Source organism: Lutjanus erythropterus, chromosome 11 (genome assembly GCF_056507025.1).
Source record: "Lutjanus erythropterus isolate fLutEry1 chromosome 11, fLutEry1.hap2, whole genome shotgun sequence".
Lineage (NCBI taxonomy): Eukaryota > Metazoa > Chordata > Actinopteri > Lutjaniformes > Lutjanidae > Lutjanus > Lutjanus erythropterus.
The window spans coordinates 12,990,298-13,007,426 of NC_139327.1; the positions used below are offsets into that span (position 1 = coordinate 12,990,298).

Here is a 17,129-nt window from a genome sequence, read left to right on the forward strand (position 1 = left end):
GTGCTGGGAGCAGCGTCAGTAGGACTCCGTTATTTTGCTTCCTTGTAGCCTGTTAGTGCAGCCCTGCTGAGGACGCTGCAGCAATGCTGCATTCAATGACTAACGGAAATGCTCATGTTTCCGTCGAGCGTTCATGAACAGCTGGAAGAGGAAAATATGTCAGCGGATTTGTGAGGAGATTAGGGCTCATACAACATAGCGGGCCGAGAAATTTTGATTAATAACACGTGTATCACTATACTTCAATTCCTATCAACAGTTACTGTATGCTTCCATTATTCCCTGCCGGCTGGCTCTCACACTTATGAAAATGAAATAGGCATTTAAACTTACTTGGAGCAGATTGTGAAACCAAAGGGACATGAGACTGCATTGTAGATATGAAATAAAACAATTAGAAAACATTTTTAAAAAAGTAATCAAAAAAGGCAGAGCAAAACAACCATAAATTCTTCCAGTGTTTCTTTACTAGGCTACTACCAGTTACCACTTAGTTCTTGTACTTCATTACTTGAAAATGAAATAGGGACTTAAAACACATGCTTGGACATATGCTAAAAACCATAGGGGTTCCCTAATTTTTTCATGCCTAAGCCCTGCAAATAATTAGCATTAGTCCAGGGGTCCCCTTTGGTAAAGTGTCTTTAAAAATCCATTGAAAATGCTTTTATTAACTATGAGAAATAGACACCGTGGAGAAAAGAAAAAAACATGTCTGTTACGTGGTCCACTGTGCTTTAATTTCCGTGTACAAACAGTTCAACGCATGGTAACGCAAACAACTTGAGTGCTGGTATTTCGGAGCTTACAGGGGGTCGTGAAGGCAGCATGAGCCTGCCCCTCCGAGCAGCAGTCAGTTACATGTTTACTTGCTTTGTCAGCGGTGTCCCCACAATCTCGTGTACCTCACCTGCTGCTGATCAAACCTTGGACTTTCATCTAATCACAGGGACACTTATTACACCGTCAGGGCTGCTTATCTCTGGCAGGCTTTTGTGACCAGCCTCTTGCGGACCTTTGAGCGGGGGCACATCGGGTTCACGGTTTTTTTTTTTCTTTCTAGCTAACAGGGAAAGATGACGTTAAAATCCAATAAAAACGAACCTGCCGTCATACTGGAGTCTGTCAACAGCGTCCGGACAGCCCTCTCCGATCTCTACCTGGAGCAGCTTCTTCAAAACAAACCAAAGTCTGACAAGGTACGGTGTCGTTTTTTTTTTTTTTTTTACCTTTTTTTGCCCCCCCAGATTTAGGTACTGTACATGTTTGCTTCCGGGAAGCAGAGATGGGGCACATGACCGCTGTTTGTTTCTCGACAAGATCTCTAAAAATAGATCCAGTTATGTTTTCATAATCCTGTTTACAGCAACTGAATGAGCTGGTCTCTTAAACAAAGAGCTGTACATGTAGACCTATGTATCTCTCCAGATCAGCTGGTCTGTGTTAGTGATCACTGCATTGCTCAGTGTTGCTCAGTCAGCCTGAGTTGGGACCCAGTAGACGCTGCATTAGCATTTTCACTTCTGCATTTCCATCAAAACTACATATGGAATCATTCCACAAATTGAGGAAATAAGGATACAACACACGTCAGGGTTTCTGTATTTTTAGCTGTGATCATGAGACAAATGAACCTGTTAATCAGACGTATGGAGCAGTGGATCTCAACATGGGGGTTGGGACCCTGAAAGGGGTCTCAAGAACATTTCCAAGGGTCATCAGCTGATCTTTCAGAACAGAGTGCTGCAGAAATGGTGTATTTTTGTAGGCCAACTTGGATGTTAGCGCTCTGGTTCCTCCTGTTAAAGTCAGCCAGATAATCTTCACAAATTAACAGGATTTTTATGATTTTTGAGCTGTAAATGGAATTACGAGATGTAAAAAGTTAATGTTCGATTAGGAAACTCTGCTATGGTCGTGTGGCTCAGCGTCATCTCCACTAAGTGGCTAGTATTTGGCGTGCTGACATTTAATGTCTGCAGCAGCCTCTCATTTAGCTACTTGTTGTTAACCACCGCATAAAATCTTCACAAGTCACAGTGTTTTAACTGACACATTTTATATCGGAGAACAAAATGTGAAAACAGTTTAAGCTTGTGTCAACCACAGACCTTTTTTCAGGCAAAAAATGGAAAACGCATACAAAAAAACACGCTGGCTTCAAGATGAGGGAACTGGAAGTGCTAATATGTTAACTTAGTTCAGGATTTTAGGACATTCAGCATAAGGGACAAGCACTCAAAAAATAAATATAACAGCAGCTACACTAATGATTAAAACCAGCCTATAAACCTGCACTAAACTGACAAACACTTACGAGAAATATCATTTTGTAACATAAAACAACAAACTACTCACTAGGCATGATGGGAAATGAGGATCTTGTTTTAGATTCTAGTTTTATAGGGGAGCCACTGGTATAGATAGAGTCATACAAATGATATTATATTAATCCCATAATAATCAGGTCAACATGTTAACATGTTGGTAGTAAAGTCATCTTAAAGTAACCTCAGCAGGCCCACTTTCTAGGGCAATGTCATGCAAAATAAAAGAAGACAGATAGATGATCAGTAAAGCTAATGTTAGTCCAGTGCTGTTTACTGTTGCCTACAGCTATTGATGAACTGCTGCTGAGGAATTAGTGTCAACAGTCAGCTGAGGCCACAGGTTGTTTACCACATCACAGTGTACCAGACTGTTGTTTTAGACATAAACTTAAAGTTAAGGCTGGATTATGTTGCGAAACCTCTGAATTTGTCTTAAAACCTGGCAGCGCCGTACATATTTGACCATGAAGGAGTTTAAAACAGTTGCATCTTTGACAACCTCCAGGCCTCAGTTTTGGCAGCCAGTAGTACCAAGGGAACTCTTTGTCCTAAGCTTCTTCTCTGAAATTGAACAGTCAGCACCGAGTTACTGAGGGAAATGTTGAGGGGAGGAAACTCCTTTCCTGACATCAGCAGTTCAGTTCAATAGCCTCCAGCTACAATCTTGCCAGTGTGTTCTCCTGCTCGATGCTGATTTGTGAAATCAGTGTCTTGAAGAGAGGTCACGTGGTCTGTTATCTCACAGTGCAGACTGCTGTGTGTAACGTTGTATATTATATTCTACATGATATCTGGCTGATTTACTGATTCTTTATCTTGAGTTTGTTAATGTACCTGTTCCTGCTCAGTCTTGACTTATGCTCTTCTGGAAACTCCTCCAAATACTTCAGGCTTACAAAGCACCAGCCCTACATTGACAGTCATTCATGCATTTAAACTCGAGTACAAGCACACAATTTTTCACTGTCACTATGTTATGCTTGAACTGAAGTCCAAATCTTAAGACCCAGACAAGTTTAGGCAAGTCAGAGAAGATCAAGCACAATATGGAGGACTGAACGTCTTGTTCAGGACTGGTTTTCAACGGTCCCTCCAGCTATTACTGTATAATCTATAGATTATAAATGTCAAACATTTGTTGGGTCCAGCTTCTTAAATATAAGAATTTGCTTTGTCATTTATCAAAGTAAATGATAAATGGGTTTTGGATGGATGGTTGGACAAAAGAAGCAATTTGAAGATAGGGTTTTGAGAAATTTTGATGAACATTTTTTCACAGTTTTTTGGTATTTTATAGGCTAAACAGTTATTGAAAATTATCGTGAGATTAATTTATAATGAAAATAATCATTAGTTGCGTCTTTGTTCAAAGACATTGTGGTTTAACATTTTGGGTTTGTCTGATGAGCACATTACCCACACTGTTTGTTTCTTTCTAAAAGATAGAGTCTCATCTAGGTCAATTATTGATCTCCTACTGTGTTCCTTCAAGAGATCAATACCTCTTTGCCCGTTGGCAGGAGACCCACCCTAAATCCAACAGGGGGAAAGGATTAATAATTAATATCTCCTGATTGAAAGGCAAATCATCCCATGAGAAAGAGAAGATGAGAAAGAGTCTGATTGTATTATAATGTAATCAGTCATATTAGATCATGGTTCCATATGGAGAACAGTAAGTAGAACAATAGGTACAGATTTGTAATGTCTTATCCAGAGATGCACCCGCCATGTTCTGTTTGATCTATTTCAAATTCAGCCTAACGTCTTCTTTAGATAAGATTAGCAAATGAACAGGAAGCACTCAGCTCTTTCCTGACTGCATTTTGCCTTCCACCCGCCTCTTTGTTTATCCTGTTGTATCTCCACACCCACAGCTGGCATTCAGGTCTCTGAAAGGTCTTTCTGACCCCTGTTTTTACAAGTGTGAACTGTTAGCAGTGACTGGGACACATTGTGACAAACCAGATGAACAGACTTCAGTCATGTGTGTTAATCTCCTCATGATAGTGTGAGTGATAAGAGCTGATGATGAGATACATTTAATTAAAAATGCCTTTCAGGGCCAGTCCTCATCTGTTCAAACATATTTAACATTTAGTCTTGCAACAAACTTCCTCTGTCTCTGAATATGAGAAATCTATCAGTATCCTTCCGATAGCTTCAGTTGTTCAGTAGCAGATAATCATGGTGATCATGCTCGACCTTTAGATTGAATCTTTGTCAGTTTCCTTCCTCCTCGGTTCTGAAGGTCAGCACTTTGTTTAAAGTTTCCTGCTCTGCGCCTTGAGGAAAACAACCCAATATTTGTGAATATAGGTTTCACTAGAGTTGGAACCGATCCAGTATCAATATTGGCACAATGAACTTATCTGATATGGGACTGACATCACTGATCAATGTACTGATCGAGACTCCATAGTCTGATGTGAGATTGTGTCCGACTGATACTGGATGTTTGGGGCTGATGCCCGTATTAGGAAGCAAAAAAAAATTGTACATCGATGTATTGGTTGATGTTCTTTATACAGAACATAATGTACAGAATAAAGAGTTGTGACAAAGATATGTAATGGTGGGGGTATTTTATCGTTGAACAATAAAGTTATTGTCCAGAATGACATCAGGGGAGTGAAACAGTAAACTTTCACTGGTATTATTAATAATTAGAAATAACAAAAAATAAAAAGCACAGAGCAAGATAAATGTATATATTAAACCTGAATTAAGGTTTAATGTAATTTTAAATCCATTGCCAAATGTTATAGCACAAGTTAATTCATTAATTGGTAATTTAACAATTCTACAAAGATATCCTGTAGTTCCTGTATTTTCTTGTCCCCTAAAATTCTGTGAATTCGACGTTCAGGCAGAGACTAAACCCACCATGACTTTCCATTAGACAGTCTGTAACTTACTGAGCTAGTAACAGTTAGTTAACTCAACATGTCCTTAGGTTGAAGGTAATTTAGTATCTATATATCTATATTTGGTTTTGGATAGAATTGAAATAGTGGAATGTGTGTCTCTGATAATGAGATCACAGTATAGATCACAGTATAGTATAGTTTCCCTAAATTGGGAAGAACAATTAATAACACATATAATCATCCAGGTGATACAATTTTTGTTATTTGAATGTATTTTCAGGATGTTCATACGGTAGTCTTGCGATCACAAACATATGGTCTCACATCTTTCATTTCCTGTTGTGTTTAGAGCAGGTCCAGGAGGAAATGTTTTGCTCCAGGAATAGAAATAATAAGTAAGACAGTGTGCAGTGTTTTCTGGGTAAATATGCATGTGGTGATTTTTATCTGCAGCAAAATTGCTGTACAGACTCCTTTCCTCAGAAGATGTAATTTCATCTGTTCACCAGGGGACACCATCCAAACACTCCCTCCTGGACTGGTACTGTACAGTCGTGACTTATAACAGCACGAGGCTGGTAAATAACTATCATGTTGCACAGAAAAACAGCTGCTAGACTTTCATGACTCGTGGATTCAGTCATCTCCTGACTCACTGTCAATAACAAAATAAGAAAATTGTATTCATCCTCTTTGTTATTTATCTTACTGATTAATATGTTTTACAGATCTTACCAAGAACACATATTTTTAATAATTAAGAGGACATAAATATAAACATACAGTATAAATTCCTGCCTGCTGTTCTGCACAGTATTATAGGGCTGAGGTTAAAGGCGAGGAGGAGGAGGAGGAGGACGGCGATAATGATATTTATTGGTTTATTGTAGTGCTGATGCTGGAAGATAGATAATATTTTTTTTTGCTGAGGTAGCGCTGATGTGTCATTTTCATGCAGAAAGTTTGTGCTGATGCAGGTGATTGTATCTCTGATGTCACTTTAGTGACCAGTTTATGTGCCGTTTGATATTGCGCATTCATTGTTCTATTACACAAGAGAGTGCTTTCCACACAATGCCAGTTTTACTCCACAGGGAATCATTATATGGTGTCTTATCTTGTGCTTTATACATTTAATGTGATTCTTCAATGACAGCATTGTCTTTATTTGTCAGAGGAGCTCTTTCTCATATAGCTTTAAAAATATGCAGATCTTTCTCTCTGATTGTGATACGGACTGGAAACAATCTTTGACACTCTAGAAGAAGCGGCACGGAAATTTTCTGGGGATTTCCTGCTTCTGAACTCTTCTTTGGGTTCATTTAAGTGTCAAAGCACAGCATGAATCCATAAAGCCAGACTTTGGTCTCTTCTTTGATGCCTGTATCAAATGAAAATTCACTCAAACACTACACTTTATAAGCTCATCTTCCCGTCATTAATGCTATTCTTTGATGATGATCACCTGATGAGACTGGTGGTATCCATGACCACATGAACCTGGTGGAGCAGATCGCTGGACGTGGTTAATGAGGTGTTAAAACACTGGGTTAATTTTCAACCTTGAACATATGTTGAAACTACAAATGAAACGTAGCTGTTGGCACACATTAGCAGAAAGCTTCCACTGCAGGTATTGGAAATGCCGGTGTGATAATAATGATCTGATCAGTCCAGATGAATTGACTAGGCCTGTGCGATGTAGCTGGAAAATGTGTCATGATCAAATGTTTAATTTCAGTCAATATCAATAATTATTCATTTTAATTTTTAATTGGCCATTTTTAATAAAGAATTTAATTTTGTTTGCAACACATGTCGCATACTCATCACTCTATTATCAAGGATTATGATAGGAATACGTATATGAGCCAGGGCGTATTCATTTATTGCATTTAAGTGAAACTAATGAACATTTTATTCAACAATTATCTTACTGCTATTGATGACGTGTCTACTGACTATACATGTCAATATTGTTTTATTGCATATACTCAGAACTGAAATTTTTAGAACAATGATCTCAATTATCTGCATAAAGGAAGGTTTACACTTAAGTTTCAGCAACTGAGTTTAGAGTTTTTACTTAGAAGTACGTAAGCACAAAAACAAAATCAAAACAAGCAAACAAAATCATCGGCAAACATTTTTCTAGTTTAAATTTTTTGAGCGATAAACGGTGATTTAAATGAGTTGCAATGATTAATCAATTATTATACTTATCAATTAATTGGTTTGAGTTATTTTGTAAGAGATAAAGTCAAAATTCTCTTATTCCATCTTCTTAAATGTGAATATTTTCTATTTTCTTTACTTCTCTCGGACCGTAAACTGAATATATTTGGGTTGTAGGCAAAAAAAAAAACCTTTGGCTTTGGGACACATTGATCATCATTTTTCTCTATTTTATAGGCAAACAACTATAAATCTATTAATCGTGAAAATAACTAACTGATTAATGGACCATGGAAATAATCGTTAGTTTCACCCCCAGTTGATTTGTTTTTTATGCGAGATAAAACAATAAATGTTCTATCTTTTCTTTTTTTTATCAGGTGGCTATGCAAACCTACGAGAATAAGGGCGCTGAGGTTTACACCAATGGCAGTGCTGCACACATGAACGGCGCAGAGCTGACCAGGATGAAAGAAGTAGCGTTTGAAAAGAATCCCTCAGAGCCAATGGTACACCATCTGCCTCAACACACGCACATGTTTTATAATTTCAGACCTGTGTTGGTGATTCCTCCTCACTGACCGTGCTCTGTGTCTACAGGGGGTCACTCTGAAGCTCAACGATAAACAAAGGTGCACTGTGGCCAGAATATTGCATGGGGGTATGATCCACAGACAAGGTAATTAATCACACATTCATTTGAGTGTTAGTGGGGGAGTGTGTTGACCCGGTGTGTATATGTGTGTGTTAGAAGGAAAGTTTCCTACCCAAAAGCTTTGTCGGCACAGCAAATCTGAGTTGGCAGTAGTTCCTGTGTGTACTGGAGAAGGTCTGCCTCACATCCTTATCAATGGCTGTTGGATAAGAGCACCATAAATATCTTCCACGTCAGCTCATTAAAATATTTAAGTTAAAATATTTCACACAGTTATAAATCTGTATAATATCTCTCTATATATGCTGTAGATAATATCTGTCTACTGCAATGGTCATTTTGACACATGGATCTGTTACATGTCTTGTTTTTTCTTGTCCTTTTCAATGTTCTTACTCAAACTTTAGATAGGAAGTGTTTATTTAACAAGCACATTAACTTCCCAAAATCCTAAATACACTCTTGCAACTTTAGGATAACCATGAAGCTGTCCTAATTTTACGTTTTCAATGTATAGTAGTAGCAAACTTAACTAGCTAATGTTATTGTTTGCTAACACTGGCTAACAGTAGAGTTCATTACCAATAGTTAACAGCAGTGCTTATTAACAGTAGCTAATGTTAGTGTTTGCTAATAGTAGCTGACCTTAATGTTTCTTAACAATAGAGTTTGCTAATAGTAGCTAATGATAGTATTTGCTAACAGTAGCTGATGGGAGTGTTGGCTAACTTGTTTGATGTGAATGAGTGTTGCAGTATGTTACCAACAGTTATAAAGTTGTTGTAACATTTCTGCATTTAAATGTCTAAAAACACTGGACATATGTTATATATTTTTGTTGAGTTTGTTGCTATAATACAGGATATATCACGTGTCAGAGAGTGAGGAAGGAGGTCAGCACATGTGACTAAACCTAAATGTATCTCATCTATGAACATGATTTTTGACTGAGCCATGACAGATGGATTTTCTTTAGCTATGGTGGTTGTTTAAAAGTGATGATAACGACTCCTATGGTGCTACGCTACCTTAGGAGGTCATCAAACTTTATCTTTTGTTCCTGTTTTAATGTGAGAGAGACCCCTAGCAACATATTGTGAGTTACAACACTTCTCCTTGTTTCTTCGTTTCTCCAGGGTCCTTACATGAAGGGGATGAAATCGCAGAAATCAACGGAAAAAGTGTGACAAACCAAACTGTAGATCAGCTACAAAAGATTCTGGTAAATGAATGCCTGTTAACTCAGACTCCAGCTCTAAAGTCAGTTAGATTCTTTATATAATTATTGCATTTGTACAGCAAAATATGAATGAATGTGTGTCATCTTTACACACAGAGAGAAACCAGCGGAGTTGTCACAATGAAGATCATTCCTAACCTGCAGAGTCGATCCCAAGCCTGTGAGGTAATAGCATGCACAGCAGAATACAAACTTATCTTTGGGCTTGTGGTGCGTTTTGCTTTTATTGTGAGTGAATTTTGTTTTCACCCCAATCCTTTAAATTTGCATGAATAAACCAAGAAAATTGTCTTCTCATTCAGATCCAATGATAACTTCTAGTGATATAATCTACAAATATCTACAGTTTGATTGCTTTTTTTCTTTCAGTTTTCCCCTCTGCAATTTATTTCTCAAAAGTATTTTGTTCTTTATTAGGTGAATCTTCTGTTAGTCAATGAACAACCCAGGTGAATATAAAATTAGTTTAAATCCAAAGAACATCGCTGGCAGTAGTTTTTACTAGTTTTGACTTGAGACACTGTGGTAGTGTGTTTCATCCTGCCATCTACTGGCCACAACACGTCACATTTTGTCCGGCAGCCATTCGTGTGCCTCCCGTGGCACAAAAATGGCTACTGGCTATTGATTTAACAACATATATGAATTTAAAAGAGCTTTAATTTAATGACCACAAAGAAAATGACATTGCATTAATTGATGTCACTCTTATCTTAATATACTTTATCACTGCATTAAGTTCTGTCTTTGCTGTGGTCAGTGATGGTAGTCTATTAAAAGCTTGTAGTCCATTAATATGTAGGCTTGGTTAATCTGCTTTTCATACTTTAATGCTGAAAGAACATTATTTTTGGTGATCCATATCACTCCAGTCCTGTATACTCACTTGTAGTACACAATGAGTGTATTAATTTTGTTTGTTTACCACTGGAGTGACTTGGGGAAACCATAAATGTTCATGAACTCTACTAACAACGATGATAATTTACCCTGTGGAGAATAGAAACATGTTCCTGCTGTGATCTTTAACAGTTTGATTAAGGTTTGTACATAAACTGATCTCTCTCAAAACTGAAATAACAAATCCCACGAAGCTGCTCATTTGGATATTAAAGGGTAATTCTGTTGGTTTTTTTTTTTGTTGGTTTGTTTGTTTGTTTGTTTTTACCTAGGCCCTATTTTGGTGTCTAAATGACTAATAAGTGCACATTTTTTAGAATTTATCTAGTCAGCTCAGCTGGTAAGCAATAAACAGGCTGCAATGGCTGCAACGTGATTGTTGGGGGTGAATAGACCCGTCAGAATATGTCTATTAAAAGTCCTTGTCTTTTTCAATGACAGGCTCAGACTGTGTCTGAGAACGTTATGGAAAGGGTCGTGACAGAGATAAATCTTATTGGTAGAGTAAATTCCTTTTTGTTTAACTGGAAACACCTGCTGTATCACTCTATTCAAAGCTACCTGACTCCATTTTACCTCACGGAAGATGGGAGTTGCTTTTTGTTTGTGTTATTGTGTGGCTTTGGTGTTTTAACATCTTAGTTTGGATCTGACAACATCAACATCAGTATCAGTGTTTATGTCTGATGCATGAAAAAGGTTTTTGAAAAATATAACATAGGCTAATGCAGATTGTTTTTATTTGTTTGCTTTATAGGCAGCATTTTATGTATATTTGATCCTTTTTTAAAATTATAATTTAATACATGCATGTATTTTGCTCAATTTGTGTTTTTCATATATGTAGTTATTCATTCACAGATTTAAAAACAGCAGAATTATCCTTTAACAGGATATCAAATTTGTAGTCTGTTGATTTTCCAGACAGCTGTCCTGTAGCTGGGCCTCATTTGGTTTTAAATTTACCTTCATTTTTCTCTCCTATATGTTTTCTGCAGATAAGCTACAGGAAGTAAATTGATGATAAAATAAATTAAACCTCACACCTCAACCTGGGAGAAAATGATTCACAACATGAACTGAGCTGTCCGAGATCATATCATGAACCTGTAAATTCTTTTTAAGGGTGAATTTCTCAATTAACATTTGCAGAATCCAGATATGTGTTAGAAAGTCCCACGATGAATATTTGTTTAGCTGAAAGATACTTTTAGCACATGGATGTCAGAGATTTCACAGCTGACTGAGGTGATGGGAGATTATTGGACACATTGGTAAGGTGACGATCTACAGGTTATCAGTAATGTCCAGATACATTACACCAAACACACACTGCAAATGTTATTTTTCCTCGAGTGAATACACCATATGTTCTGTTAATCTCCAGATGTACATGAGAGCCCAGTTTGACTACGACCCCGCCAAGGATGACCTCATCCCGTGCAAAGAGGCAGGCCTGAAGTTTCAAACCGGTGACATCATTCATATCATCAACAAGCAGGATCCGAACTGGTGGCAGGGCAGAGTGGAGAGCAGCGCCGCTAACTTCGCTGGACTCATCCCGTCCCCAGAGCTGCAGGAATGGTAAACAGCCCTGTCATACTGTGTGATGATGGGACCTGTCACACTTACCGTGACGTGACAGAGACTGACATAATGTTGTGTGTCACATGAGAACAGACCAGAGCAAAAATGTTCCCAGCTCAAGCTAAATCTCTTTTTCCCGCCCACAGGAGGGTGGCGAGTAAAAGCAAGGCCAGAGAGGGCAGTCAGTCCTGCAGCCCATTTGGAAAGAAAAAGAAGTGCAAAGACAAGTACCTGGCCAAACACAGCTCGAGTGAGCGAACCACTGGAATCATGTTTCCTGACATTTCCTCAGTTGTACTGTAGCAGGAGTTTGTCTAACACAAAATCCCTTCTGTTGCAGTTTTTGACCAGCTGGATGTGATTTCGTATGAAGAGGTTGTTCAGCTCCCTGCTTTTAAAAGGAAAACACTGGTGCTTATTGGTAAGCGTCCTAACTGGGTTACATTATTTATTAGCTGTATCAAGTTATTAAAAGTATTTCTGGTCATCCACACTGATCCACATGTTCCTGAGAAATCAGCTGGAACTTTCCCCTCACAATATATCTCAAAGTCCATATACTTTAGTGTTACAAATCTTCAAATACATAGAATTCTAATACAACTTCCAACTGTTTAAAGGTAGTTTTATTATCTCCACCAGGCTTATGCCTGTGGTTGAATCACAATTTGTGACATATTGTTGCTCTCTCGACCTTTGACTCCTCTCTCCTCTTAACTGGCTGGTAGGGGCTGCAAGTCATCAACAACTGCTAGGCTTAAATTTGGCTACTACTAGCTAAGCCTTGTTTTAACTGGCATCTGACGTCCATAGAAAAGATTTTGTTTCATATTAAACCGGACCGTCTGCAGATTAAATCCAGGCCTGATATGTTATGATCCACTAAAATTTGTCACAATACAAGCTGAGTAAATCACCATAGTATGTTGTGCTGTGCATCAATAGGATCACCATACTGAGGTGTTCAAAGTCCGCTGGTAAAAAAAGGAGAGATGCAGACTTAAGTACAAAATCAACTGTAATTCACTTAATTCACCAGTTTTCATGAAATATGGTTTGTTATAAATGTGAGAAATTCAACATGATAGTGGTTACTTAGTGGAATTAAATTCAGTTAAGGGGATGATCTAATCAGCTTTATGCCAAAACATTTACCTTCTGAATAGCCACAACCTCCACTGGAAAATATAGCCTCTAACCTTTGAACAGGCAACATCAAGTGTAAATTAAAATATTATATTAGCTTTTGTGCACTTCCCCAGAAATTCAGATTTCTGTATTATATCTACATTATATCTACATGTATTATGTTGCAAAGCCATCTGTTTTCTTTCATAAATAAATAATGAAATGTTTTGTGGACTGACAAAATAAACTCGACCCTCAGTTGGCATAAGGGTGAGTACATAATCACTCAATTTTCATTTTTTGGTGAACTATTCCTTTAAAGAAAACTTCATTAAAATTGTTGCACACATCTGTATAAGAAAACTCACACTATACTGTACAAAAAGCAAATCTCTGCTGGTTGCATCTGCCAGTTGTGGCATTGCAGTAGGTGCTTCACTATCTGTTACCTGGTAGAGATCTGCACTCTACTGTGTGTGCTATTGTAGTAATGTGTGTTTTTTTGCAACTACAGATCAAAATGTCTGCTCTTTTTAGGTGCACCTGGTGTAGGAAGGAGCCATATCAAAAATGCACTATTGACTAGATACCCCGAGAAATTTTCCTATCCTGCACCACGTAAGTAGACCCATAAACATTCTTTCTTTCATGAGCTAAGTTTGCATTGTTGTCCTTTTGACTAAATCTTTAAACTTCTTCTACACAGACACCACCAGGCCCCAGCGTAAGGACGAGGAGAACGGACAGGAATATTATTTCATCTCCAATGAAGCCATGACCAAGTGCATCTCCGGAAACGAGCTCCTGGAGTACGGCAGCTTCCAGGGAAACATGTTCGGTACCAAAATCGAGACCATCCAGAAGATCCACGACCAGGGCAAAATCGCTGTGCTGGATGTAGAACCACAGGTTAGTATCCATCCTGGAGACATAACATTAAAACTTACTATTATTTTAACATCACCCAGAGTCAGTTACAGGTGGCTTTTATGCATCTTTAATCGTACCTTTTTACTTTCAAACCATTTACCCATGGCTTTTAAGAGGCAGGTTAAGGCTGGTGAACAGGAAGTGAGATGTTTGAAGTATATAACCTTATTTCTTTCATTAAAAATTAATTTGTAAATGATGATTACTCTTTGTCTCTCTTTGGTGAAGTACAAGGTCACCTACAGCGAACTGCTGCTGATCCCACTAATAACAATCCTGTTAGGGTAATTTTGTTATTTTTCAACCTCGACTTTATTCTCCCATGTCTTTCTGTCTTTGTGTCTGAGTAATGGGGATAAGAACTTTTGAAATCAGTCCAGTATTGTGGGAGAGTGCTGAAGGGAAACTAAGCTTGTGGGCAGTTATCAAAGCAAGTCCACTAAAAGTACTTGTTTTGCCACTGACAGGTTCAAATCATGTCTGACAACATTAAGAAAAGGATCGCTACAGAGATCTTTTTTTAAAGAATAAGATATGTTTTGTTTAACTAGAAACAGCTGTTTCATTGATCTCATCAGACTAACCAGACTCCATTTAAAGAAACAGCAATTTTATCAATTCAACGGAGATAAAAAAAAAATCTCACCAAAAATATCTTAGCTCGTCTTTCAACAATCACCAACTCTGGTTTGGATGAAATAAACCTTTAATTCACTGCATTAGATGTGAAATTATTCTGGTTGTACACACGGTCCAACCTTTCCTTTGCTCCTCTCCTGATTTGGTTTATTTTCGACCAAACAACCACAGTTGGTGATTGCTGGAACAGTGAGAAGATGAGTTAAGGTGTTTTTAGTGAGTTTCATTTTGTTTGTGTCTAGTCTGAATGAAGATGAAGATAGCGATGATAAAATCACCATCTCTGCAAAGGGAGTCTGCTGAATTTAATGAGAGCAATAAAACAGCTGTTTCTAGTAGAGATCTCTTCCATAATGTTGTCAGACACGTATAATAACAATCTGAGCCTGTTGGTGGTACAAACACTTGTAATGTATTTTCTTTCCCAGTTGCTCATAAGAATTTGTAATTGAGTTTTTCTTCTGCTGGCTGCAGTGCTCTCTCTCAGTACTCGACCAGTTTCAACTATTGTTTTCCTCATTAGTCACTTAGACAAAAAACAAGTTACCCTTTAAATACTGCAAAATAATAATTCTGGAATAATATATTGCACCTTTCATATCAGAAATGCAGCCCAAAGTGTTTTACAACAGAGAAATTACGTGTACCAAGTGAGTCATTTAAAAAACACAGAATGAACATAAAAACAAGTATTATAAATCACCAAAATTAACATAAAGTTAGATGAAAAACCATTAATAAAATAAGATAAATGAGAATAGAATACAAATATGTATACAATATACTTGTATAATACTTTACAATTAAAGATGTATCACTCGTAGGTAAAAGTTATCCCTTTGCAGGTTCTTTCCATGTATTTAATGAGTCTGACTAATTCTACTTTTCTTTTCTTTTTTCAACATTTTACTGCAGACCTTGAAAGTCTTGCGGACTGCTGACTTTGCACCTCTTGTGGTGTTCATCGCTCCGACCAACACAGCTCCCCAGGTGCTAAATCTTTACCCGAATATACTCTGAATACTTTGAAACACCAAATACACACATCAGCCAACAGCTGCTAATCCTCTCTGTCTTGTCTCCCAGACGGAAAACCTGCAGATGATCCAGAAAGAGTCGGACGCCATTTCGGCCACGTACAGACACTTCTTTGATGTGGTTCTGGTCAACAACGATGTGGATGAAAGCGTGAAAGGTGTGGAGGAGGCCATGGAGCGCGCCACCTCCACCCCGCAGTGGGTGCCTGTATCATGGGTGTACTGACGGATGTCTGGCGCCAGAATAATACCTTTTGTTTGTTGAAAAGCAGTGCAATATCACTCCTCCTTACACAAAACCAGTTAGTGATGTCCCAGGTGTGTATGGGTTTACTTTTTGGTTCATGTTAATCGTCAATGAGATTTTTTGCACAAATGCATCCAAAAAATAAGCAATATGTAGAAAGGTTTATTTTAGAGAGTTGTGAACCTCACCAGGGATGTTTTATTGGGTTGTTTAGATGTGTGTGCTTCAGAGTTTTGAGTGGCTACTGGATAGTTTTGGTGATTGTTGGAACGTGAATAAATGCAAAACAGGACCATAACTGTGAATGAAATCCTCACTTTTAGATGGATTTTATCATGTGAAGCATTATTTCTGGATCCATTGTTCATGTTTTTCTGTTCGCATTAGATTGTGCCATGAAATCGAGATTCTGTAACTGTTTGTTCATGCAGTGAGTGTAACACGATACTATGATAATGTCATATACACAAATACCTTTGAGTCAGTCATTAACAACCTCACTTCTCGTCTCATCAAAATTGTATACCTCATGGGGTACTGTAAAGGCACTTTTAAACAAAAAATAAATTTCCCAGCTCTGTTGCAGCCGTTTTGTTGTCTGTCTTTTATGTGGAGACCTTTTCCAGAACCCTTAATTAAAACTTAAGCAGGAAATTGAAGAAATCCACTTTAAGTGCACAAATAAATCCTCCTAGATCCACATAAGACAGGAAAGTGCAGGACAATGTCAAGGAGGAGCACATCCACAAGATTTAAGAGAAATATGAAGATTGATATTTATGCTCTTGTATAGTAATAGAGAATATTTTGCCAGTTTGTTCAAACTAGACTTTATTTAATGTTTTCTGTCTATGTGTTTATCATGTCTGATCAGAATATTCCATGCTTTAAATCTTGCTACTGACATTTTATTTTGAGCTGTGGAGCAGAATCGTGAGGGCTGGGCTTGAGAGGGGGGTCATTTCTGCCTCAGTTTTTTAGAAGAAGTCTTGGCTCAAGACTTTGATCAATAATAGATCAGGTCTCGTCTGTTTGAGCTGTACAATACAAGAAGTCTACCTGTACAATTCTTCCCTCAGCCACAGTGTGGGAGAATAGATACATGTTATACATGACAATGAATTAGTCCACAGCTTTGCACAGTTCCCTGGGCTCATCGCCATGAATATGCACTTACCTGAAATCCAAATACATCATGTGAAAAATTATGTTTTGCATTCTGTTAATTACTAATGACAAGTGCACAATTATGTGTATCTGAAATCATTTGATCAGTAAGAATTTGCTATATTTAATAAGTATTTTGAATAGAATATAAACAAGTTAATATGAATAAATGGATAAATTCAACATGTCACACTGAAGTGAAAGCATCATAGAGTGACACTTCA

At 37.7% G+C, this 17,129-nt stretch overlaps 1 protein-coding gene across 1 annotated transcript; it reads left to right on the forward strand.

Annotated features, from left to right (window-relative positions):
- Positions 1 to 859: 859 nt before the first annotated feature.
- Positions 860 to 16,323, forward strand: mpp1 (MAGUK p55 scaffold protein 1). Its single transcript, XM_084730849.1, has 12 exons — positions 860 to 1,199; positions 7,756 to 7,884; positions 7,976 to 8,054; positions 9,167 to 9,252; positions 9,367 to 9,435; positions 11,558 to 11,754; positions 11,904 to 12,007; positions 12,098 to 12,178; positions 13,423 to 13,503; positions 13,592 to 13,794; positions 15,370 to 15,444; positions 15,541 to 16,323. The coding sequence occupies exons 1-12, from the start codon at positions 1,077 to 1,079 to the stop codon at positions 15,715 to 15,717; spliced, it is 1,404 nt and encodes a 467-aa protein (XP_084586975.1). The 5' UTR covers positions 860 to 1,076; the 3' UTR covers positions 15,718 to 16,323.
- Positions 16,324 to 17,129: the final 806 nt, after the last annotated feature.

Excerpts from the sequence above, each read along its gene's own strand:
- mpp1 (XM_084730849.1), top strand. The coding sequence starts at position 1,077 with ATGACGTTAAAATCCAATAAAAACGAACCTGCCGTCATACTGGAGTCT. Across the intron at positions 8,055-9,166 it reads GGGTATGATCCACAGACAAG|GGTCCTTACATGAAGGGGAT; the intron begins GTAATTAATCAC and ends TCGTTTCTCCAG. Across the intron at positions 12,179-13,422 it reads GAAAACACTGGTGCTTATTG|GTGCACCTGGTGTAGGAAGG; the intron begins GTAAGCGTCCTA and ends TGCTCTTTTTAG.